The 26,859-nt window shown below is 44.1% G+C and overlaps 3 protein-coding genes across 3 annotated transcripts; all 3 read right to left on the bottom strand.

Moving 5' to 3' along the window:
• Nucleotides 1–2,380: 2,380 nt before the first annotated feature.
• Nucleotides 2,381–2,953, bottom strand: LOC136489644 (putative disease resistance protein RGA4). The gene has a single exon (XM_066486221.1). It carries the CDS (start codon nucleotides 2,951–2,953, stop codon nucleotides 2,381–2,383), a length of 573 nt encoding a protein of 190 aa, XP_066342318.1.
• Nucleotides 2,954–7,645: 4,692 nt separating this feature from the next.
• LOC136489645 (putative disease resistance RPP13-like protein 1) lies at nucleotides 7,646–9,615 on the bottom strand. The gene is made up of 2 exons (XM_066486222.1): nucleotides 7,894–9,615; nucleotides 7,646–7,702 (listed from the first exon to the last, which is right to left on the bottom strand). Exon 1 carries the CDS (start codon nucleotides 9,613–9,615, stop codon nucleotides 7,933–7,935), a length of 1,683 nt encoding a protein of 560 aa, XP_066342319.1. The 3' UTR covers nucleotides 7,646–7,702; nucleotides 7,894–7,932.
• Nucleotides 9,279–14,641, bottom strand: LOC136485723 (putative disease resistance protein RGA3). The gene is made up of 3 exons (XM_066482571.1): nucleotides 14,556–14,641; nucleotides 13,314–14,407; nucleotides 9,279–10,071 (listed from the first exon to the last, which is right to left on the bottom strand). Exons 2-3 carry the CDS (start codon nucleotides 14,388–14,390, stop codon nucleotides 9,691–9,693), a joined length of 1,458 nt encoding a protein of 485 aa, XP_066338668.1. The 5' UTR covers nucleotides 14,391–14,407; nucleotides 14,556–14,641; the 3' UTR covers nucleotides 9,279–9,690.
• Between the last annotated feature and the right edge of the window lie 12,218 nt (nucleotides 14,642–26,859).

The raw sequence follows: 26,859 nt of genomic DNA on the forward strand, positions 1-26,859 counted from the left end.
AGCCGACGGCTGCTGCTGTTGCTTATGGCCTTGACAAGAACGTATTTATATTTGACCTTTTGCATTGGAGGCAGAACTTTTGATATCTATCTTCTCCGGAAAAAATGGAGTAACTATGGGCACCCGCAATGAGTTTGGTACACGTGTCCATCTAACAAATGAAACTATTGCTTAAATTTAGGAGGAATAATGGGAAAAAAAACTACATCTCTCTTATACATTGGATGCATGTGCATGGACGTGTGCCACAAATCCACGACGGGTGCCCAAGGTTGCTACATGGGGACCGTCCCCACCCAATTTTTTTTGTTCCCATCTAGGAACAAACCTTTGAGATCTAGGCCACAGCTGGTGACACTCACCTTGGTGGTGAGGATTTTCATAACCGCGGATGTAGGGGCGGAGCTGGAGCAAATTTAAGGGGGTGACGTGCTTGCCTTTGTGGGTGTATAGTTTTTTGCCTTATGGGTGGGTATAATATACCTGTTCTCAATCAATAGACTACATTAATTAACAAGGGAGGGATGGGAACATACATGTTCTATAGTAAAACCTGTCGACAAGTCGAAATCATGCGTACAACACCATTAGTTGTACATGCACATGTCCTCACATCTCCATTAGTTGTACAACTCAGAGAAACCAAATCGGTAATGCTCCAATTAAGACGTCTGGAACGGACGGACGCTTCACTCTGCTTGCTCCCGCATCCAGTCCCTCGCTTCCTCCTCCCTTCCACGCTCGCGCCCCGCGCCTACCTCGATGCGCGGGCATGGCTGCCTCCCTGGCCGGCGGCGGTGCGCTCCCCCACCCCGGTGTCCTCTTCCCCGGCCTCCTCCCCCACCCTAGCGGCACCTTACCCACCCCGGCAGCGCCCTTCCCCCCACCCTGGCGTGCGCACCCACCGGGAGCGCCCAACGCCCGTGGATCCGATGGCCCTCTCCTCCACCCAGGCGAGATCCATGGAGCACGAGCGGTGTTGCAGGAGATTGGGTGGCTCTGCCCCACCCCGGCCCAGCACCCTCCCCACCCCCGGCGGCGCCCTCTCTCACCCTGGTGACCGAGCTCCCCCCATCCCGGTTACAATTCAATAGAGGAAGGATTTGAGTTTAAGGCAGGTATAGCATGGGATCTTCCTTATTGTCCTATTCACCTTAATATTATTTTAATCATATGCATGTGTCTACCTCGGCAACCGTAGTAATTTTCCTAGCTATTTGATATCCTAGATTCCTTGATTCCTGTGGGTTATTGCATTGGGTAGTATGATGCTAGTGCTCAACTAAAGCCATGATCTTGTAACTTGACTAATGGTATATGCAATAAACATTAAAAATGCTTTTTAGCAATATGGAACAAGGGTCTAGAGCATTGGGCTTTTTTTATGGTGCTCTAGATTCCTCTCCCTAAGGACTTATCTATAAGCGAATATCCTGGACTTACAGTACAACTGTGAGGGCTACATGGCTTTGGCTTTAGCTCAGTATGAGGACATTTTCTAGCTTGTTAGTGGTTACCTTTATGGCGTAAGAGGGGCTCCGACAGGTATGATCTCGGCCTGCCAAGAGGGTGCACTTTGGTTTCTTGGTATTTTGTTAGTCACTCCTTAGAGGGGGGTTCATGCTTATTGATGGGGAAATCTTAGCGGCCCTAACTTGTTAGACAAACCTTTGAAAGGCTTCATAGTGAACCCTGCCGACCTTTCTTGGTAGTGGGTCAAGAGGTTGGACGCCTCGGGCGAAAGGGTAAATCACAACTCACATTGAAAGTGTACAATCTCTGCAGAGTGTAAAACTGGTATATCAACTGTGCTCACGGTCACAAGCAGCCTTGGACCCTTACGGAATAGATGATGAACACTGATGATACTGATGATGAAGATGCTCACTAATGATTACTGTTATGCTATTCATTATTCATGTTTACCTGATCATGTGTTTATATGGGCTCGTGGATAAACTTGTTGCCACCCTATTGCTAAAACCATGACCATTAAAAGCTAATCGCAGTTAACCAGTGTCAGTCTTTTGAGCCTCATGAACCCCATGTTATATTTGTTGAGTACGGCATGTACTTACGCTTGCTTTACTTTCTAAATCTTTGGAAAAATCTCGGATGGGTACCAGATTATTAGTCTGGAGGAGTTAGGCTTGTGATCAACCAGTCAGTTGTCCGTGTGGATTGGAGTCTTCACCCGAAGATCGGAGTTGTCTTTCCGCTGTTTGCTGTCTAAGGTTATATCCTTTATACTAAGTACGTTACATATTGAGCATTGTCTTTTGATATTACTCTTATTTTTAGCTATATGTGAGATTTGACTTCCTGGGCTCACATATAGTGCGTATCTGGTTTTGTTCTTGGTGCGTATCTGGTTTTGTTCTTAAAATCGGGTGCTACACTTATTATCCCTCTCTATTTGTTCCCCAACTATGGCTGACTCGTCGACCTGTGAACTTGTCCTAGAGCTGGAAAACTCAGTAGCAGTTAGCCTCTGCGGCTCCGGATTGGAACTGATGCTGATATTGAACTTGTACTTGTCCGCTTCCTTGTGGATGCCTTCTAGCCACTGATTGAGCTCCTTGATGCGGCTGCCTATCTTGTGTGCAAACAAGGGATTCCGCAAGCAGAAGAGCAAAGGCTGCAAGCAACCCGAAGCCTTCTCCTCCATGCTACCACATTTAGATTCCTTGTGCATGTCAGCTTGATGGTGACATAGGTCAAGAATGTCAGTGGCATCATACATGGCGTCCTTGAGCTTCCTCACCCATCGCTGCACGATGTGTTCAGCGATGCGCCTCCTCTCAGCATCGGCAAGGAAGCAGTTGATGCTCTCCATGTTATCTTTGAGCTTTTCAGTCTCGCCAGACACACCTAGGAACATGGCCACCTCTTCTGTGGCCATGTCCGCTATCAGCTTCGTCACATAGGGTGCCATAACATCAGGCCCGCCCATGGGGCAGGGCGAGCGGGCGCGGCTGCTCCAGGCCTTCAATGCCAAAGGGCCCCAGCAGCCGTGTGTTGGATGTAGTAGGGCTTTGAGCAGCAGCTAACCAGCCAGTAGAACGCTGACGCTTTGCTCAAAAAGAGTAGAACGCGCGCTGGTGCAGTCTTGGAATCTTGCACGCCCGCACATCCTCCTCTCTAGATTTCTGAATCCAATGGCCATCCTGAATCACTAATTCCTCCTGTTGTGCTAAATGGATGATCAACTTTGCATAAATAATGAATGTTAAAGTTCAAGTGTTTATTATTAGATCGGTGATAATTTTGCATAAATAAATATTAAAAGGATTTTTAAGGTCATTTAATATGTACTCCCTCAGTTGCAATGTAAACTGTACTTCCTCCGTCCCAAATTAAAAAAAAAACTCGACCCACGGGGTAAGACAGCCCCTAGGCATCGTGCTTTAGAAAAAGACCTTCTCACGCAGGTCGAGAAAACCCCCGAACCTCTGCCCCACCCATACACAGCGGCACCGCGGCTCCCGTAAGACTGGGCTGGCCTTAGACCTGTGCTTTGACGTGGGGCAGACGAGGGGATTTTTTTTTTCAACGTGCAAATAAATTGTGTCTCCTCCGGCCAACAAATCCACCCTCGAGGGGGTTCGAACTCTGACCGGCAGGGTGCAAAGCGCATAGCCAAACCAACTGGTCTAGCGTTCGCTTGCCTCCGTCTCAAATTATAAGATGTTTTCTAAACATACCATATATCTAGGTGCGTAGCAAAGGCTATGAATCTAAAACAAAAAATTCTTATAATTTGAAATAGAAGCAGTAAATCGTTTTACTTTTGTCCTAAATTAAACATATCTATTTATAGGCAACATCAAACAAGATTTCGAATGATACTGAGTACAAATAAATTATTTCATAAAATATTGCTTATATATTTCAAGTGTTTATTGGTAACATTTAATATATAATCATATAGTACTCAATCCATCCCAAATTGTAAGACGTTTGACTTTTTTGACATCAAGTTTGATCACTCGTCTTATTCAAAAATTTGTGTAAAATATCATTTCTTTTGTCGTGGTTTGGTTTATTAATAAAAATTCTTCAAGAATGACTTAAATTTGACTATATTTGCACAAATTTTTTGAATAAGACGAGTGGTCAAACTTGAGGCTAAAAAAGTCAAACGTCTTACAATTTGGGATGGAGGGAGTATTATTTATTATTAGGATGGCCGTATTAGGAGGCCCTGATTGCGTGTGCCGCTCCAGGCCCTATAAAACACAGGACCGGCACTGCATAACATCCAGGATGGCGGCCATGGCTCCAGAGGACGTCCTACGTAAACAAGTAACCCAGCACAGATTAGTCTCATCGGAATAGCTGCAAGCTCATTTAATTGGTCTTTCGTTATATTAATTGTAACGAGTAGCCAATGTAATTAGGGGCCAGTGTGCACGCACCAGATTAATTAAATCACCTTAAGATTAGCTAACTCATATCTAAACTGGATGCAAGGCTCATTTAAGGAGAATATATAATTAATGATTACCATGTGACTCGATCTAAAATGTTAACCTATGGGGTTTGCAAGGTCTCATCCATGGCATGGAGTGTATATAAATGTTGACGCTGGAATACGTGCATACAGATTGGCTAGCTAGCGAAAGCAAACATATATATATACACATGCAATTGAAACAGTAGAGAAGAAACGATGCAAGCAAGAGGCATTATTATGGCATCTTAAAAGAAGAAGATTTCTGTAGCAACGGGAGAGGACGGAGTAGCCACCTCAATTTGCAGGCGCGCGGGGCTTGGGCTGCTACCTGCTCTGCTTCTTCCTCTTGAGGATGTGATTGCCGGTGACACAGGCAAGGTGACAAGTGCGTATGGTGTGGCCGTTATGTATAGCTTGCTGTAGGGAGGTGCACCTGAAAAAACAGAGCGAAAAATAATAAAGGAGACAGATAGATACAATGCTTGCAACACACTCTAAAGATCCAGTGACAAAGTAGAATTGGCATGGAAGCAGATATTCCTTCCTTGCTTTTGGAATGAGCAGTCCATTTTCCTACTACGTACTCCATGGCTTTTGGAATTCATTATGAGTTGTATTCATTTAATGCCCGGCACGCAGGTGGATGGAGCTCCGGAATGAATACTACTAGTAGGAAGGCGAGTTCCGTATTTCATACACGGCAAGTTATGCTCTGCTTGATGATTGGTAATTTGCAAAGTTCCTAATTAATGGAGTTGTTTTACATTGCAGGGTCCGTCCTCCCTTCCCCCATTCTTCACCCTTCCCTTCAGATGCTCAGTGTTTTTTCTCGTCTGAATAAAAAATTTGGTACGTGGCTGCTCCTGCTCTCATGTTATGTCTGCTGGGTATGTATAATATAATAATAATCTGCCATGCCAACACAACACATTGCTTTTGGATGACAGACACTGAAATAAATAAATAAATAAAGATTTACCATGGAATGGATGCATATAATATACCTAGTGCTGCAGTCTCACCGGCCTCTCCAGCTGTTTATATCAGCACTCAGCTAATTATATAATATTATCTGATGGCCTGACGCCCTGTGTGGCCCGGAAAAATGGAAAGTTTTGCTTCCTCCTGAGCTGCAATTGAAAATATGGCGTCGTCCAGCACAGAGGCCCGCTGACATCCATCGAGGCCGGCACGCTTTACTTTATTTCTTCCCAGCACCTCGACCACGCACCGGCTTCTTGGCTTGTCATGATTTGGCGGTAGCTGGTCGATCGTGTCTTTGTAGGTGTCGACTGTGTAGAAAACTGAAATCTGCCTGCTAGAGATGATGGATGAGCCCCCGCTCCCTCTGCATAAATAAAGTTCGTTACATCAGAACTCATAGTAAGCCATACTGCGCACGCAAGAGGATTTGATTCCATTGAGCTGTTGTTTCTGTTACGATTTCCTTCCTCTCAAAGCAGAGGATGTGTATGTATGTATGTATGTATGTATGTATGTATGTATGTATGTATGTATATTGGTGCAGGCTACAAAGCAGATACAGTGCTTGCTGGGCTCAGAAAACCTTGATGTGCCTGTTTGTGTTCCATGTCTGCCTGCCGCCTATACTATATATATATTATTACAGAATGTTTCGTTCAGCACAACACGTTCATTATAAATAGATCCATGACCGCACCTAAATTATCTCCCCAAATATGCGAACACAAGAATAAATATGAAACACGCTAGTGCCAAACTCTGAACAAAATGACTATATCCAGCACTCTGCTTCACCATGTTGCTCTGCTTTGCTTTGCTTTGTTTCTGCTCTGTTATACTTCGTCCTTACTCTGTTGACTGAACTGCATGCTGTCCCGTGCTTCCAAAGAATTATGAATGAACCATTATATTCCTCAGTCACAAGCTCAAAGTGAAGGCTCGTCTGTCTCCCTCAGAAAGCAGAGGGCCTTCCTATATTGGTGCAGTACAGGCGACAGAAGCAGAGGACACATATGGTGTTGCCACGAGATCAGAGGAGAGGAAAACTCCATAATCACCACGACATCGAGGAGGCTGAGCAAGATCGACCAACAATAATGATTGGGATGCCTGATTTCATGATCATCAGTAGGGTCAGCATACAATGTATGACTAACCACACTGTTCCTGTTTTCATCACCAACCCACTTCTAAAGTGAATTCCACAGATACCACTGCTCTGGCTTGAATGTGACAGAGAAAATAATGGATCCAGTTACAATTTGTAAAAATCATAACAAGGTCCATTACTTTGCATTGGTTACTTCAACAATATATATATATTGCGGTCTACAAATATACATGGCCAAAAAAAAAAAAGAATACAAGAGTGCAGGCACATTTTCCTGCACCTTCGCCGCCGGTTCACCTTTCCCTGTTTGACGGTATGTCCACACTCTGGATGCGAACAGAGTATGTGTAAAAGTGACGAGCTCCCACTGGCCATCATATGGCTCTACGAGATTTATCATGTGGCTCTGCATACATTGGTTACACGGTCCATGCATAATGACACCTGAAAATAAGTACTAAGCGGCACGTAAGTACTATACTACGACTGTACATGTTGGTGCACTGCATTGAGAGAGAAAAAAGTATATATAGTTGCCTTGTTGAATATATATCTACGAGATTTATTTCTGATATGGCTGTCCATCCACTGCTACAAAACATAGATATCATGTCATATTCTTGTAACACATTTGTTAATGTGTTACCATGAAGTTTCATAGTAACACAAACTATGTGTTACAAAAGAGGATTGTAACACAAAACACTTGTTTAATAAAAAACGTGTTATTGACAACAATTTTAGTAACACAAAATTAATGTTACAAGTGAAGTGTTACAAAAGTGGTACTATATTGTGACACATAAATGGAACATACGAAAAGTGTGACAAATATATATCCTGTAGTAACACAAAATAATGATACAACTAAAGATCCACAACTTCAGGCCCATTACTTGTGCAAATATATATAGGTCCATTACTTCAAAAAATATATATGGAGTGTACAAATATACATGGTCAAGACTACAAGAGTGCAGGAGACGGTATCCGTAACCATGATTTGGCAGTATGTTGACAGTCTGTATGTGAACAGAGTATGTGTACTGCATGAGTGCGTGCTAGGAGACGAGCTTCTACCAAGCACATCTACACTCCCAATTGCCACTGCAAGCTAACATCATGTGGCTCTGCATAAGGATCCTGGATCCCTGCATACATTAGTTACACGGTCACTGCATAATGACACTTGAAAATACGTACTAAGTGAGAGAAAAATTATAGCTACAAATACAAGAGATGATAATAAACATACTTATGCCAGAATTGGAGTACAAGCAACAACTAATTAATATCTGGAAAGCAACTTTCGGCATAGTGAAAGAATGCGATTTACTATTACCTGAGTGCAGGAGCGATCATCAATGGAGCTGTGCTGTCCTCAGTCTTCCTCTGAATATCCATCCGAACTTGTATCTGAATCTTCGATGCAGTTGATGTCGCGTTTTCCAATATGGCTGATCTTCTTCCATTCAGAGCTACCTAGTGATAAGGAGGATTCGTGTAGCTTCTTGTTGCAAACCAACTCGAGATACCTTGGGTGTACAGCTCGCAGGTATTCCGGAAGTGTGTCCATGGTGGCGTCCTCCAGTCCAAGGCTGTCGAGTGCTGGGACACCTTCTAGAACCTCCAGCTTTGGGCAGCGAGTGATCCTAATCTTCTGCAACATGGCGAGGCCGCTGATCCTCTTAAGCTCAGGGCAGTCAAACACATGAAGATCCACAACTGAAGGGAAGTTCTCCACATGTGTCAGGTTGGAGAGCTCGTACAGGTATAGTTCTCTAAGAGTATGCCTCTTGGTGCTGGCGAGGCCTGGTGGAAGATGGCTCAGCTTGCAGTTATCTATTCGGAGTTCCTCTAGACAAGGCATGGCTATGGTAGTTTCCACATCCATATGCTCCTCACAGTCGTTCCATTCCCACTCTTCCCACTCACGTAGTCCATCCAAATACAGGTGTCTCAGTTTAGGAAACGGTGCAGATGTACTAGCAGTGGAACCTCTAGCTGCCACGGAGGATGACGCTTGGAATTGGGGGCCAATACGCTTGATGGCTGGCGCGTCTATGATGGTAAGCACTTCTAAACCTGGGAGGCAGCAGCATAGACCATCAGGGAGCTGGGTGCAGCAAGGCAGGTTCCCCAGCCTCAAATACCTTAGGCTCTTAAAGTCCGCCGACGCTGGAGCACACATCCAGTTCGGTAGCTGGCGACCAACGTATCCCCCTTCCAAAGTAAGATTCTCTAGGCAGGTTGGAGGGCAGAGCTTTTCCAACACTTCCTCGGTCACACTCTGTTGTTGCTGCTGCTCTGCCTTAGCACCACCTGTCCCTATAGTATGTCCACTTGCACTATAGTTCAACTCTAGATACCCAAGGTGGCGCTTGCTGCTAATCATGGCCTTTTCAGCCATCCGGCTGTCCTGCACCTTCTCTAGGCCATATAGTGTAAGCTTTCTAAGCTGAGAGAGAGGCTCCAGCTCTTGCAAACTGCACCAGCTATTGCTTGCATCCATGTCCACGTGTACTGGGAAGCCATAAAGTGACATTAGATTTGTTAACCCACCAAACCCCTTAGGAATGACACTAACATTTGATCCAACCATGTTAAGAGGTCTTAGATGCACAAGTCTTACGATGCTGCCAGGAAGATAGCATAGCTTCTTACAGTTACCAAGTGAAATGTACAGTAGAAATTTCATCTTCTGGATATCATCTGGTAGCCTAGATATATCAGTATCCTCCAAGTGAAGGTATCTTAAGTGCTTCAACATAGATAGAGAGGGAACCAATCTATTAGAATCAGCAGACCATATGTACAGTACCCGCAGGCTAGAGAAACTACTCAGCGAGTCATCAGGAAGATGAAAGTTTACTCTAGAACTTATAATTAATGTCCTAAGTGACTCTCGCCTTTGCAAAATGCCCCAATCCAGTACTGATACGGTCTGTTCTATGGAGAGGCGACGGACATGCATACTAGTAGCAGCCTGTTCTCTGCCAACCACCACCACTAGTGATTCTTCTCTTGCCATGTATTCAGCAAAGGTGCGGACCACATCGTGCATGGTGCACATGTATCCAGTGAGAGAATATTCTTCTATAGGTTCTATAAGGTTCCTCTGTATTAACTCTCGGTAGTACTAAGTTGCCATCTCTTCGAACCCATACTCATGTGAAATAATACTACTACCATCCACAGGTTGGATAAATCCTTCACTAATCCACATTGGAGTTACTACACCTCTAATGATTTCTTTACCTTTAGAAAATAGTGAGCAGTATAGAAAGCACTGCTTTAATTGGGGAGACAAGTCCTCGTAGCTCAAGTATAGTCGGTTGTCGAGTTCTGGAGGCAGTCCGGTCAGTGACCAAGCTGGCTTGTTCAAAACAGATTTCCACTCATGCTCACTTGGGTATCTTGTGCTCAAGAGACCTCCAATCACTTTAATTGCAAGTGGTAAGCCATCACAATTTTCAAGAATTTCCATCCCAATAGTTTTCAGTTGATCAATTCCATCTACCTGCCAACATTTAATTTAAAGCTTCTTAATTATTTCTAACAACTATCAGGTTGCTTATGTACTTTTCTAAGCAAATAAGCTTCTTCTGTAAAACAATGAAGCGTAGGTTGGCCAACGTATTGGAAATGTACGGTCCTTTATTCGAAAAGAAGCACAAGACTATGCTTGGAAAGGGCCGATTTCAAATGGAATCCGCATGAATGGGCGCAAAATCCCATAAGACTAATATATGGAATCCGTGCATTGCAATTGGGCTTTAAATGTTCTCATTCGGGAAACAGGAATCGGACTTTAAATCGGACTTTAAATGTTCTCATTCTGTAAAAGTTTTCTTGTGGCTACAGGAATCGGACTTTAAATGGTCTCTTTGCGTTTTAAATTTGTTGTGTGGCAGCTATTATTAGCTATAGGACGACTAGGATAGTCGAAAGTCAAAATCTGGGCATTATCTACTAGGACGCACTTGATGCATTAAAATATTCATTTATATGCAAACTTAGGGTCTTCGTTTTGGTTTATAAGAAATGGTAGACTGAGTAATTTAGTTGTAAATTTTGGACTACTTTACATTATGGTTTGTAATGGCATAGGTGGATAATTTAGACAAACATTATATTTAGAGGTTACTTATTGACGAAATCCAAACATAGAGATATGTTAAGCCTCAGGATCAAGGGTTCCCGACCGAGAGATCCCACGACCGACCCCTCCCGGATCGCTCGGGGGCTACACCCATCGGGTGCGCTCGCGTGCACCCTCTGGCTAAGGCATTGGTCCGAGCCCGAGCACGCCCGGCGCCTCTGCTTGGGACTCGGGGGCTCGCCCGAGCCCCAGGCTCCCGATCGAAGGGAGCATGGACCCGATCCTTAGCTCCTCCCCAGCCTTCGGTTCTAGCAAAGGCCCAGGCTCGAGGCAAATCCCCTGAGCCACCAACGCTCGGGGGCTCCCCGGCACTGCCCCGTGGGCGCGGCCCTGTCAACCGCTTCTCTGAAAGGGTCACGCACTGGGCGTGACGCAAGAAGCCAAACTCCTCCGCTAGACTCGGGGGCTCCAGGGCTTTCGGGCTCGCGCGTCAGCCCCGAAGCCGACTGTCTTCGCCACCAAGAAGCCTCCAGAAGGCGCACCTGGTGAAGACCAGTCCAAGCCGACACAGCCTGACATTCAGTGTGTAGAACAGAGTAGCCGGACGATGCCCAGGGCTTCTTCGGCTCCACAACATCGCCATGGTCCACATGACGCCACGGCAAGACCCTCCTAGACTCCGGCACATGTAGACCATAGGCTAAACTCTCACAAACCGTCATGTACCCGACCTACCTTGACATGTAAGGGGAGGTCGGATCCTAAGACGGGAGAGGACGATTCCAGTGGACGATTCCAGAACACAATTCCAGACGATCCAGAGACGGATCGTTGGACTCCTCAGCAAACCAGTTCGTGCTCTGCATCAAGAGCAAATCCACCCAGAGAGGGGCACCGAGAGCTCCTTCCCCTTCCTCCGATTGTCTTCCTCCTCTTCGGTGAGGGGAAGGCTCCACCGGCGGCGAGGCTTCCCTAGGATCAGCATCGAGCGGTCCCCTACAAATCTCTCTCTCTTACACTCTATTGTAACCCCTAGATTTTGGGTTCTCTTGAGTATAAGGATCATCAGCTGCTGGACGTAGGGACCTGAGAGCCCGAACCAGGATAAACCGTTGCGTCCCCTCTATTGATTCTCGTGTTCTTGAGTCCACCCAAGACACTGGAGACATCTACTCTGACACTAATACGAACAACAATGCTTGCCGCGGTTCTGATCCCGTGATAGCTGGCGCTCTACGTAGGGGAGCACGTCAAGTGTGATTCCTGCTCTATAGTGGCCGGAGCCACCCGCCTCGTCGCCGGAGCATGCGGCGCCGCCCCAGACAGTGGCGTCCGCTTCCCCGGCGAGTTCTCCGTCACAGTCAGCACCTTCGCTTCGGGCCAGGTCCTCAACTTCGGGAGCCTGGCCTACGTCGCCGACTGCTATAGCGAGCTCCGCCCGCTCAAGTGTAATTTGACCATGGTTCTTCTATATGACTAGGACACTTAAATTGGCCAACATATTAAAAGTGTGCCATATTGTAAAGATTTGCGGTAGGCACTCTTCAATGGTGGTCTTTGCTTAGGGACACTGCCCACTGTTGTCTTGGCTACAAAGTACTTTTCAATGCTGGTAATTGGTTCTTAGACAATGTAGCTATTAAAATAATATTTCTAAGGACTACTTTGGAGAGAGAAGTTAAAAGTGACCAAAATGCACCTGACTATTATAATACAAACCTTTAATAGTTATCCAAAAATTCATAATTGCATATAAAGTTGGATGAAGACGAACTTTATATCAAAATTGTAGTGCTTAGTGAGATCTATAAAATTCAAAGTTTTGGATTGAAAATTATTTATAGTATGAAATCAAATTCCCAAATATTAAATTCAAAGATAGACTATCTTAAGTCATTTAGAATGTTGAATATTTATTTTATTATTTTATATTTTTAAGTTTGAAATTTAACATTTTTAAAACGTCTATTCCATTGTTCGAAGTAATTTGAAATTCCTAAATTTTGGATTTCAAAATTTAAGAAGAGACTCTATATTACTTCAGATAAAAAATTCTCTTCTACAAAGTTTAGATCCTACTTATAACTACAAATTTTGTATATACCATGTCAATATCTGAGATCATTTATATTTATAGATTTTGTCAAAATTTGATAATTTCAAAGGAAGTTTTGGGAACCTAAATAGTTTGAAACAAAGAATTTGTCAATTACAAAGCTATAGATGTTATTGAGCTCTACAATTTTGATTATATTTAAAGTTTATGTTCATATGACTTCATATGCTAAAGTTATGAATTTTTTAGATAACTATTAATTGTTGCACTATAATAGTCAGGGGTATTTTGGTCACTATTAACTTCCACTATAATTGATGTTACATTTCAAATACCATCAAATTTCAAATAGCTAGATTTCATACGGAGCTAGCCATGCACTAAATCTTTCATTGGAGTGAATATTAGATAACTTGATCCTAGTGTTTTGTTGTTACATTTGATTATTTCTTCTAGATCATAGTTTTACTGGTCTCCTTTTGCTACTCTCATAAGCTGGTGTTCCCAGCACGATTGCTTAGATTTAACGGAACTCCGATCCATATGCTTTCTATCAAAATCAAGTATATAGCCTAGTTGTATAAAGTATGGATAGACAACTAACCTGATCAGGCTGCAGCTGCTTCTTGAGCAAAGACCAAGCATCATCATTCTCTAGAGGCTTGACACGGTGTTGGTGCAGGGGGGCTTGCATCTGTTGGGGTAGGTGTGCAGATCTTGTAGTGACAAGGACCCGGCTTCCTGGTAGTTTCTTGCTGGCATTCCTGACTGGGACACTAAGCACATGGTTCCAAGCCTCATGACTCCACACATCATCCATCACAAGCAGAAACCTGCCTGTGGATATGGTGTTCATGAGGGTCTCAGTCAGCGTGCTCTTGTCTTGCTTCCCACCATGGTCTCCACCAGCATTTTCGATTGCTGTCCTCAGTAGCTCAACAACATCGAATTGCTGGGTGATGCTTAGCCATATCTTTGTTTTGAAGTGCTCTTGGATGGTTGCATCATTGAAGATCTTTTGGGCGAGGGTGGTCTTACCCATGCCGCCTGCACCAATGATAGACACAACTTTGATGCTGTGATTATTATCATCATTTGTGGTTAGCACCTGAACGAGCTCCCTTGTATCCCTCTCTATCTGTTCTCCAACTATGGCTGAGTCATCGACATGTGAACTTGTCGTATAGCTGGATAACTCAGCAGCAGTTAGCTTCCTTGGCTCCGGGTTGGAACCGAGGCCAATATTGAACTTGTACTTGTCCGCCTCCTTGTGGATGCTTTCCAGCCTCTGGTTGAGCTCCTTGATGCGGCTGCCTATGTTGTGTGCGAACACAGGATTCCGCAGGCAGAAGAGCAATGGCTGGAAACAGCCGGGCGACTTATGCTCCATAGTACCACCACCTTTGGACACCCTCCGCTTGTCAGCCTCGAGCTGGCACAGGTCGAGGATGTCAGTGGCATCATACATGGCATTCTTGAGCTTTGTCGACCATCTTTGCCCGCTCGTGTCGGTGATGCGCCTCCTCTCGGCATCTTTGAGGAAGGCTTTGAGGCCTTCCATGTTGTCCTCCAGCTTGGTGATCTCGCTGGAGACGCCAAGCAGCACGGACACCTCTTCTTGTGCCATGTCCGCGATAAGCTTCTTCACGTAGGGTGCTAAAGCATCCAGGGCGGCCACCATGGCTCAAGCCTATCTACCTGCTAGTAGTAAATCATACATATATAAGCACAGATTTGTCTCATAATCCCCAGAGAGCATAACTTGATATCAAAATTAACTATATAATGCTACTCGGTCGTTCATGGAGAAAACATCGCGGAAGGAAATTAACTATATAATGCTCACCTCAACTTATTGCAGGGCAGAATGCGGACCGAAAGAGAGTGCGGCAGAATGCGTGAGGCGATGATCCCACCAGGAAGCGACTCCCCTTGTATAGGAAATGGAGTAGAGGAGTAGCAACTTGACTGACACAAGTCTTTATTAGTATATTTCTCGTTCATCGCCGTTAAAGAATTGGAATCACATGCATGCCCACTTAACTTTTGACTAATCTATTCACAAAAGAAAAAACTTTTCAGTAATCGCACAGGCCGAGCCCTGGCCGGAACAACCGCAAAATAATAAAGCTGGCCTGCTGGGGTCACATGCATGCACGCGCAAGTAGTATTTGTCTTCATCCAGCGCTTAGCGTGTCGTGTCTCGTGTGGACAGTGATCTGCTGCTATTTTTTCTACTTAGTGGCATGGCATCTCTCCATTTGCTGCTACATGCATGCATGTGAGCATATGGAATAAAAATAAACTTTACTTGCAGTGAGAATTTTTTTATTCGATCTCCCACGCTCTCCTTCACTGTCGGTTCATTAGGCACTTACTCCTCTTTCATCACTCGATCCTGTTCATCTCTCACTCGATAGATCTAGTATTTCAGTCTCATCCTTCTCACTTCGAGTCTGCAGTTGCAAAACATTTGTTAATGCCACACCACTTGTATCTTGGCTTGGCGTCCGAGTGAATTTACGTTACGGCAAAGCCCATTTTTGGTACAAGCTCTGTGCAACAAATTATACAAACCATGGTATGTACACCGTTGCCAGCACGTCAGACTTGTATATATATAACTAGAAACAAACAACAAATAATGAGATTAGAACGATAAACTTGTTCCATGCGTACGTCGATGTACTACACTGTATAATAATAATATAAGCTGCCAGTGCTTTTTGTGCTTGGCGAACCGCTGTTCTACAGTCTTTCCACATGGTTGTGGATCTTGAGCTAGTAGCGAGTATGGTTGCGTGCTTAGAAAAAAATAATTAGCTACTAGTGCTTGGAAACACGAGTCACATCATCATAATACATCTAGTTGCACTAAACAATGTTTGGTACACAGTCGACGTCAGTCGTCGAGTCGATGACTCAACTTTTCATACGTACTGACTGTGTAACTTTTCGTACGTCTAAGCGGCACGTTAGATGAAGATTATGATGTTACACAGTTGTCGTAGTACTCTCACAAGGCAGTGTACCTACATACATACACAGTCTGCTCAACTGCTGCCGTTGCTTCTAAAAATACTTTTAATTTGTAAATTATACTACCAAAACCAGATTTAGAATGGGTAGTGCGTCCTCGGCAGCCAATGTTAGAGGCTATCACTATCGCATAGCCAAAATAATTGACGACCTTCAACCCAGGCAGCAGATGCCAAATTAGCTAGTCACGTCGCGTGAAACAACCCCTACGTCCAATAATGCCCAGAGCTACTAATACTTGTTGGCCCCCGAAATGGGTAGTTTTTTTTTTGAATCCCACGAAATGGGTAGTGTCAGCCCTATCTAGGAGCACGAGCAGACTAAATTTTTTGGCTGCCCAAGCCCACTCCTTTTATTTTTCCTATATCGTTGTCTGCTTTCTTTTTCTTTCAGAATTGACCATGTAATGTAACCCGAAATGGGGCTGTCCTTTTTAATGTTCCGAGCATCTTGAGTGCTGCCTTTGTTTAAAATAAGAATAAAAAAATTACTCACCGATCATGGCCTCGCAAGTCTACACCTAACGCGCACCTAATTTTTAGTTTTATACAATAAAAATAAAAAAAATTACTCGCCATGATCTTGACCTCGCAAGTCTACACCAAAATGCGCACCTAATTAACCAAGATGCTTTGCTCTGCCAAATGGACATGTTAGAATATTGTTACCAATACATCTTCTTGATTTTGCGAGCCAACACTCATCCAACAATTAACATAGACAAAGACAAGTAAGCTGGGGTACATGGGTAGAGACCACATGATTTGCGTTGTCTTTTGCTCTAAAGCTAGTCATGGGCCAAGAAGAATAGACCACGGTTAGTCACTGAACAACGAGCATTTCCAAAAACAAAAAAGAAAACAGAGCACCCTGCCATAACATGCCAACCTGCCAGGCGCACGTCCAGCCCACCGATGATGCCCTTGCCACAGGAAGAAATTAATAGCAGCTCTCGCTGATAGGGGCTTTTCCATATGTATCACCCACGACTGGCGGAGTTGGTGATGGATTAATAGTAGTACTAGTTTATAGACGGAGTGCCTGGCAAAATTGATCGGGCTTGCTTATCACTACCAATGATGCCAAGAGGTATACGTTGCGCACGAGACTTCTTTTTTCCTGTGTCGACCTGAGTCCAATGCCACATAGAGCCCAAACGATAGGGTGCCTTGGCACTGCAGCTGCTCTTGACCTGCTCTACTTTTGTTTCTGATCTGATCTACATCCTCTTTGCTCTGCTCACTGGAATCGAAGTATTATTAAGCATACATATACGGTGGCTGCCTGGCCGGCCCTAAGAGCTGCCTGGCCATCTGGGAGGCCAGCTAGACAGTGAAGAACCAGTCCAGCCGGTTGGATCAGGCGACCTGGACGGTTTCCTCGATCAGCTCAGGTCCCTAAAATTCTTCCCAAAAATCTGAAGTTGGATCGCCTCCAAAAATTCCAAAACTCTATTGAGATGATTCTTAGGTGTATTAGATGATATCCCCAAAGAATCAAACCCCACAAACTCTGGAAACGATGCAGATCTGAATATCCATCTAGGGAAGTGGGGTTTTCTCAAGAAATTCTCCCTAGGGTGAAAAATCGTGCTCGTGATGAATCTGCCTAATTCACTTGGCAGTGTGTTCATCTGATGTCCTTTCACGAATTAAACCCAACACAACAACCCCAAAACCTCATGAACTCAAGATCGAGCAAAATGGTGAATAGGGGGAAGAAAGAATGGAAAAACCAAATACAAATCATCTTGGATCAAAGGCTCAGGTCTCAGAGAGCATGATTGCTTTATTTCCATGATCTACCAAGTCTGGTTGTCTTACAAAGGATAACTTACAGAAAACTTAAACATAGACATAGTATTAACCTCCCACATAGTGGATCTCAACAGCAGTAGAACTCAACGACCCATCTTGGATGGAAGCCACGTGTCCCAAAAAGCCCATCACACGGTCAGGGGTGGTTGTCAAATGTGGCAGAACCGCCCGAAAGAGCACACTTACAGAGGCGCTCGTCTTCTATTAGACACTAGACACTAGGCACCCCGAAAGTGAGCGGCATCAAGTAGTTCCGTCGGGCACGCCCCAAGGGAGAACCCGAATAATCCACATTTTTCATCCAGAATCCAATAATGAGAACGAGTTTACAATACTTAGTCCATTTCATACAACAAGAGTTCTAGAAAATAAATTATTACAATACTAGATTCAGAGTGCAAAAATTAAACAACGGAATCAAAATAACATCTAGCGAGAAGATACAAGGATCCGTCTGTGCCCACCAGAAGAATTCTCCACTCAAAAGCCATCCTCAAACTGCACCTGCAATAGGGGTAAATAAACCTTGAGTACACAATGTACTCGCAAGACTTACCCAACTAGTGGAAATGATTTCCTGACTCCAAAGGATATGATAGACTTTATGGTTTGCAGGGTTTTCTTTTTGCGGAAAGCTTTACTAATAGTGAATCCTTATGTTTGTATTTTTATTAGCAGTCATGATTAGTTAATTAGCTAACCATTCTATGTAAGCACTTGTTCTACTTTCAAGCATGAGTTGAGCAATCAGATCCATTCATCATCCTTCATCTTCTAGTTCTTACTACGGTGCTAGATCATAGCCATGTCGTACCGCATCATGCGGCGATTCGTGAACCAATGTATCCCAGCTGGGTACCCCGAAACACATGCCCCACTGGTACCCCAGGTACTAGCAAGACCAACCTACCACTCTCCTATCACGGGGTCCAGGTCCCCCGTCCAAACTTGGACTCCAAGTCCCCCGCTGTAGAGTCCCAGACTCAGTGCGGTGCTTAGACCTCCACCATCCCTGCCTCCATTTAGTCGGTCCAGAAAGAGCCGAAACCCATGATAAGAAAGTGACAAGTCTTCCCGCTCCCATAAGCAAGTATGTGCTCAGGATAATAAGTCTGTGACCTGACTACCATCCACAACAACGGACGATCCTTAACCGACACAGACAGGGAAAATAGTGTAACAAAGCTATGCCCCGTTGGCCATGGGACACACCCTATTACACCCACCAATACCCGTTGGCCAAGTGACGCTACATTTCACTTCACACTGCATTTCGCTTGACCGTTGAAATCTGAATGCTCATCAGGTCATGGCAGTTGGAACCATTGGAGCTGTGTCATGTGTCAGAGTGATATATTTTTTTATTGCAAAGGGGGCGGGTTCTATATCTTGGACCTGCTCCTCCATCGAAACCACCCCACAGTGGGACATACCGGGTCCTATACATGCATTAAATGCATAGAACCGGCTTCGACACACACACTGCCGATGCTCTAAGCTGGCATGTTTTGTTTGATTCCATTCCATTCCATTCCTTGTGTACATACACACGTAGGGCGGACCGTAATGCGTCGAGCAGATTATGGGCCCTGCAACACAACAATACACACTATCTGCTCTTGGGCCCAGTAGGTGGTTCAATGGATCCAGCCTTGATCTGGATTTCCTTCGGGCGGACCGGACTGTGCTTTAAGGCCCAGCTCACACACTTTGACATCTACGTAGTCCAACCAGGCATGTTTGGATGGGCCACCAGGAGGGCAGTCTCTCGATAACTGTGGCTGTTGTTAATCCGTTACACTATTTGGCCATAACTGAAGAACCATGCATAAAGATAATTGAAAAAATAAAGTGCGTACTAAGCGGTACTATTTGTTGGATATATTATGGGCTTGACTTGTATAATATTTAATAAATCAAATAAAACTCTATGGTCCGTAATATTAAGCGTTGTATGGTTTAATACCATACGGGATTTTGACTGAACATTGACTCATCTTATTTGGTTGGAAATTATCCATCTTAATTGAGAAGCTGAGAAAAGGACATAGGAGTGCCACACGCGGGCGCGTGCCATCGCCGCCGCCGCCAGGGGCGTGGGCGTGGTAGGCAGACGGCGAGTGAGCGGACGGGCGGGCGTGGCCAGATTTTGCCACTTAATTCACATAATTACGGGAGTTTCTCTCTTTTATGGTGGAGGCGAGTTGATTGCGCCAGTTACCGTCTCTTCGTGTCTCCGTCTCCTGAGTTCCTCCGCTGGCTTTCTCCCTCCCCGCCGTAAGCATAAAAGAGAAAGTCCTTCATTAGTCCAATCTTCCCTTCGCTTTCGAGAGACCACATATCAGTCGCCCTTTGGTTTTCCCTGTCCCGTACCTCTGCGCGCACGGAGCAACGGGAGAGTAGGTGCCTCCAAAACCCTCGTCCGCCTGCGAACCTTGCACGGGGTGTGCGGCAATTAGGTTTTTGGGGAGCGATTCGACGACTACTCGTCCATGTTGCAGACGTCTTCTTCCTGGTGACCGTTCATGGGACTGCACTGTGATCTTCTTCCTGGTGATCGCTCACGGAACAGCAAGGTGTCTTCTTCCTGGTGACCATTCATGGGACTGCACTGTGAACACCTTCCTGCATCGACTGTGGTCCACAACTTTGAGCAACGCACTATGTCTGGTGTGAATGGAGCCTCCGATGCCCTCGGCATGGGACCCTCCACGGGGTACACTCTTAACTCTGTGATTACCGTACTTTGCGTACTTACTGTATCGATCAGTATGTCATACTTGCATGCTGTAGTGTTTGTTAGTGATATACACATACACATATATGTCGTCACGAACCTGCTAATGTTTTATTTCTGGATTAAATTGACCATGAAAATTCCTAATTATCTTACAATCCAAAAACCTAATGTTAGGCATTTTTCTGTTAGTGGTTTTGCTGCTGCTTTGAAGCCGGATAACTTTGATGGCAAGAATTTCATGATATGGTGTGCCAAGATGGTGTTGTGATTGACTGCTATGAACTGCTATCATGCCGCACTGGGGAAGCTTGAACAATTTACTCCTGAGGAGGAGCAAAAGTTGTTGGCTGCCGATAAGCTATTTCGAGGCGCCGTGATTAGTTCACTTCATAGTAAGTATGAGAAAAACTACATATCTTGCACATCAGGCAAAGAATTATGGGATGCTCTTGAGGCAAAGTTTGGAGTTTCTGATGCTAGTAGTGAGCTGTACCTTATGGAGTAGCTGTATGACTACAAAATGGTTGAAAACCATTCTATAGTGGAACAAGCTCATGAGATACAGGCGCTAGCAAAGGAACTAGAATATTTTCCATGTTTGTTGCCCAACAAGTTTGTGGCTGGCGGTATAATCGCTAAGCTGCCACCTTCTTGGAGGGATTTTGCTACTTCTCTAAAACACAAGAGACAAGAGTTTAGCGTGGTTGAGCTTATTGGATCTCTTGATGTTGAGGAGAGGGCAAGAACAAAAGACAACCGTAGAAAAGGAGTTGAGTCTTCTGCTGCCAATATGGTGCAGAAGAAAAACTCATTTGCATCTCATAATAAAAAGAAGAAGAACATGCAAGAGAACAACAATACAAAGCCTAAGCAAACTGCAGGGTTTAAGAAGAAAAACAAGAAAGGTGGAGGTTGCTTTGTTTGCGGGAGCGATGAGCATTGGGCAAGTGCGTGCCCAGACCGCAAATATAAGCAAGAAAAGAAATCAGCAAACATGGTGATTAGCGAGACTGGAGGAGGAACATCTGGGTATGGTAATTCTTTACCTTTTGTTCTTTTAGTTTGTCTTTCACCTGAGTGGTGGATGGATAGCGGTGCTAATATTCATGTGTGTGCTGTTATTTCTTTGTTTACTTTCTATCAGGCCGGCAGGACTGGAGCCTTGCTGATGGGAAACGGTTTGCATGCGCGTGTTCTTGGTGTTGGTACGGTTGTTCTGAAGTTTACTTCGGAAAAGACGGTGCTATTAAAGAACATGCAGCATGTCCCCTCCATCAAGAAGAATCTTATTAGCGGTTCTCAAATGTGTCACGATGGCTTTAAAATTGTGCTTGAGTCCAATAAGTGTGTTGCATCGAGACATGGAACATTTGTTGGAAAAGGTTATGATTGCGGAGGTTGGTTCTGCTTATCTTTGCTTGATGGTGTGTGTAATAAAGTAGTGAACAATGTTAACATTTCGAATGAGTCGAATATATGGCATTCACGATTTTGTCACATTAATTTTGGCTATCTCACGCGGCTTGCAAATCTGAATTTAATCCCGAAATTTAACTTAGTCAAAGACTCTAAGTGTCAGGTGTGTGTGCAATCGAAGCAACCGCGCAAGCCTCACAAGGCTGCTGAGGCGAGGAACATGGCACCATTAGAACTCGTACATTCTGATTTATGCGAAATGAATGACGAATTGACTAAAGGCCGTAAACGATACTTTATGACATTTATAGATGATTGTACTATATTTTGCTACGTGTGTTTATTGAAAACTAAAGATGAAGCGTTGCATTATTTTAAAGTCTATAAAGTTGAGGTAGAAAATCAACTTGAGAAGAAAATCAAACGTTTGCGGTCCGATCGCGGGGGAGAATATTTCTCAAATGAATTTTCTGAGTTTTGTGCGGTGCATGGAATTATTCATGAGAGGACGCCACCATACTCACCACAGTCCAATGGGATTGCAGAGAGAAAGAACTGCACTCTAACTGATTTGGTTAATGCCATGATAGAGACTGCGGGACTATCTAAGGAATGATGGGGTGAGGCTATATTAATAGCGTGTCATGTCCTAAATAGGGTGCCCACAAAGAACAAAGAAATTACACCATTCGAGGAATAGGAGAAGAAGAGATTAAATCTCTCTTACCTGCGAACTTGGGGTTGTTTGGCAAAGGTGAATGTGCCAATAAACAAAAAGCGAAAGCTTGGATCAAAGACTGTTGATTGTGTTTTTCTTGGTTATGCTATTCACAGCGTGGGTTATAGATTTTTAATTATAAATTCTAGTGTTCCTGAGATGGCTGTTGATACAATCATGGAATCTAGAGACGCTATATTTTTTGAGAATGAATTTCCCATGAAAAATGCACCAAGCATGAGTGATCATGAATTTATAATTTCCCATGAGCATGAAAATTTTACTCTGATAGAGCAAATTGAGAAACCCTATATGCAAAATCCTAAGGAGTAGGACACTATAGTCACTAGAAAAAGTAAGAGACAGAGGACTGCAAAAGTCTTTTGGTGATGACTATATTGTGTACCTTGTGGATGACACACCAACGACCATTGAAGAGGCATATTCCTCTCCTGATGTTGACTTATGGAAGGAAGTAGTACGGAGTAAGATGGATTCTATTATGTCTAATGGAACTTGGGAAATAGTTGATCGTCCTTATGGGTGCAAGCCTATAGGATACTTATTCACCGGTTGCCCGATTGACTACAATTCGAGTTTTGCTTTCTCTGGTAGCCTCTTATGGTCGTATCGTTCATCAAATGGACGTTAAGACAGCTTTCCTATACGGAGAGTTAGAGGAGGAGATCTATATGGATTAGCCGTATGGGTTTGTAGCAAATGGTCAAGAAGGCAAGGTGTGTAAATTATTAAAGTCATTATATTGCCTAAAACAAGCTCCTAAGCAGTGGCATGCGAAGTTCGACATAACTTTAACATCTGCTGGCTTTGTTGTGAATGAAGCTGACAAATATGTGTACTATTGGTATGGTGGGGGTGAAGGAGTTATTTTGTGCTTATATGTTGATGACATACTGATCTTTGGATCCAGCCTCAAAATGATTGGGGAGGTGAAGGAATTTTTATCTAATAATTTTGAAATGAAAGATTTGGGAGAGGCTGATGTTATTCTTAATATCAAGCTTCTGAGAGAAGGTGATGGTGGGGTAACTCTGTTACAATCCCACTATGTGAAAAAGGTGCTGAGTCGCTTTGGGTTTAGTGACTGTGAACCTGCTCCTACACTTTATGACCCTAGTGTGCTATTGAGGAAAAATCGGAGAATAGCAAGGGATCAATTGAGATATTCCCAGATCATTGGTTCGCTCATGTATCTTGCTAGTGCAACAAGGCCTAGCATCTCATTTGCTGTATGCAAGCTGAGCCAGTTTGTGTTAAACCCGGGAGATGATCATTGGCGTGCTCTTGAGAGAGTGATGCGCTATCTAAAAGGCACTATGAGCTATGGTATTCGTTATACCAGACATCCGAAGGTGTTGGAAGGCTATTGTGATGCCAACTGGATCTCTGATGCTGATGAGCTTTATGCCACAAGTGTATATGTGTTTTCGCTTGGAGGTGGTGCTGTTTCCTGGAAGTCTTGCAAGCAGACTATCTTAACGAAGACTATAATGGAAGCAGAACTCATAGCATTAGACACCGCTGGCTCTAAGGCCGAGTGGCTTCATGATCTCCTTATGGATTTACCGGTTGTTGAAAAACCCATACCGGCTATTTCTATGAACTGCGATAACTAGACTGTGATTACGAAGGTTAATAGTTCTAAGGATAATATGAAGTCCACAAGGCATGTTAAGAGATGACTAAAATTTGTTAGAAAATTGAGAAACTCTGGAGTAATAGTGTTGGACTATGTTCACACGTCTAACAATCTGGCAGATCAATTCACTAAGGGTTTGTCACGCAATGTAATAGAAAGTGCATTGAGAGAGATGGGTTTGAGACCCACATGAAATTTACTATAGTGGTAACATGTTCTATGTGATCGGAGATCCCGTGAAGTAGGATGGTGAAACAAACTAGTAGTAAATTGTGAGGAAAGATCCTTAGTAAGACTCATTTCTGATGCATATCTTTCCTTTCTGTAAGGCAGGTTTGTTTTTACCTTAATGTGTTCCAAGTGGCTTGCTAAAGCAAAGATGTTGTCCTATAGAACATCTTTTGAGGAACACACCTATATGAGCCAGACTGCTGATCACAGTCTATGAGATTTGGGTGATCTCTAAATACTCATGAAATGGGCTGGAGTATGACTTATATGCTTCAAATAGAGAGGATGCCTTTTGCAGCCTAGTATCAGCTAAGGACTTTAGTGACATTCACCTCACACAAAACTATCAATTCAAGGCTTAGTCCATTGTTCAGCTGTGACTGAGTGAAACTATTGCTCTAGATGGATGTTCAACTTAACAGTCTCCATCGAAACACTGATATATAAAAGAAATGTGGTTCTGAGACTACTTTGTTACAAACCCTAGAGTTTGGTGGGGATTATTGGATATATTATGGGCTTGGCCCGTATAATATTTAATAAATCAAATAAAACTCTATGGTCCGTAACATTAAGCATTGTATGGTTTAATACCGTACGGGATTTTGACTGAACGTTGACTCAGCTTATTTGGTTGGAAATTATCCATCTTAATTGAGAAGCTGAGAAAAGGACACAGGAGTGCCACACGCGCGCGCGCCCCGCCGCCGCCACCGCTGGTCGGGTCGGGCCTTGGGCGTAAGCGTGGGCGTGGGCCGGGCTGGGCCATGGCAGTGGCCGGCAGGCAGGCGGTGAGCGAGCGGACGGGTGGGCGTGGCCAGATTTTACCACTTAATTCACATAATTACGGGAGTTTCTTTCTTTTATGGTGGAGACGAGTTGATTGCGCCAGTTACCGTCTCTTCGTGTTTCCGTCTCTTGAGTTCCTCTGCTGGCTTTCTCCCTCCCCGCCGTAGGCATAAAAGAGAAAGTCCTTCATTAGTCTAATCTTCCCTTCGCTTCTGAGAGACCACATATCAGCCGCCCTTTGGTTTTCTCTGTCCCGTAACTCTGCGCGCACGAAGCAACGGGAGAGCAGGTACCTCCGAAACCATCGTCCACCTGCGAACCTTGCACGGGGTATGCGGCGATTAGGTTTTTGGGGAGTGATTCCGCGACTGCTCGTCCACGTCGCAGACGTCTTCTTCCTGGTGACCGTTCGTGGGACTGCACTGCGATCTTCTTCCTGGTGATCGCTCGTAGAACAGCAAGGTGTCTTCTTCCTGGTGACCGTTCATGGGACTGCACTGCAAACACCTTCCTGCATCGACTGTGGTCCACGACTTCGAGCAACGCACTATGTCTGGTGCGAATGAAGCCTCCGATGCCCTCGGCATGGGACCCTCCGCTGGGTACACTCTTAACTCTGTGGTTACCGTACTTTACGTACTTACTGTATAGATCAGTATGTCATACTTGCATGCTGTAGCGTTTGTTAGAGATATACACATATACATATATGTCGTCACGAACCTGCTGATGTTTTATTTCTGGATTAAATTGACCATGAAAATGCCTAATTATGTAACATTATTTGGCTCATCTTGTTGTACTTAGACGAGCTGCTGCGTATTAACAAGGACTCATACAAAAAATCCACTCAGTGAGCTGCTGCGTATTAACAAGGACTCATACAAAAAATCCACTCAGTGTAGTTGTCATCCAAGTATCTGTTGGCTTTACACGATGGGCTGGGAAGAACAAGATCATTATGTACATGCTACTTTTTTCTTTTTCACAAAGATTATGTACATTCTACTTGACGGATATCTTCTTCTACAAGTGGAATTGTGAATTGGTCTGTCGGACAATACAGGGTGGCTTTTATTTTTTTTGGTCATTTTGCTTCACAAGTTTTTTTTAGACGATTTTGCTTCACAATGTTAGAACGACCAATTGAAGACAAAAAGAATGACGGACAAATAGTGTCGATTTGACCACCAAAGCCACCATGCTTGGTTCATCTGTTATCCACAACTCACAAGGAAGGCTCGTTCTGGACAGAAAGCAGAGCACATCATAATCACCATGATGATCTAGCAGGGATCAGCATACCATTATGGTGCTCCCATGTCTGCTCCCTGTTTATTACAAATCCTGCACCTCAGGTCCATTACTTGTGCAAATATACATAGGTCCATTACTTCAATAAAAAACATACATAGTAGATGAAATATAGAGGGCCAAGTAATACAAGAGCGCCTCCGGTTACAATGATTCCTCAGTACGTCGTTCGTAGGCCTCAAGCAGAGCAATTGAGCAAAACAGAGTACTGGCCGCTGCAAGCTAGCAGGATGCGGCTCCGCCATAAGGATCCCTGCATATATATTAGTTACATACAGGATCAATGGATAATGGTACTTCAAAATTGAGTCCGTATTAAGCGGTAATACTACGTAGTAAGTACTACGACTGAACCAAAAGTAATGTGGAACACCTGTTACCTGAAAATATAGTACGTGGTTTATTTCTGGTATGGTCGTGCAGCAA

This window comes from Miscanthus floridulus, chromosome 10, assembly GCF_019320115.1.
Source record: "Miscanthus floridulus cultivar M001 chromosome 10, ASM1932011v1, whole genome shotgun sequence".
NCBI classification, from domain to species: Eukaryota; Viridiplantae; Streptophyta; class Magnoliopsida; order Poales; family Poaceae; genus Miscanthus; species Miscanthus floridulus.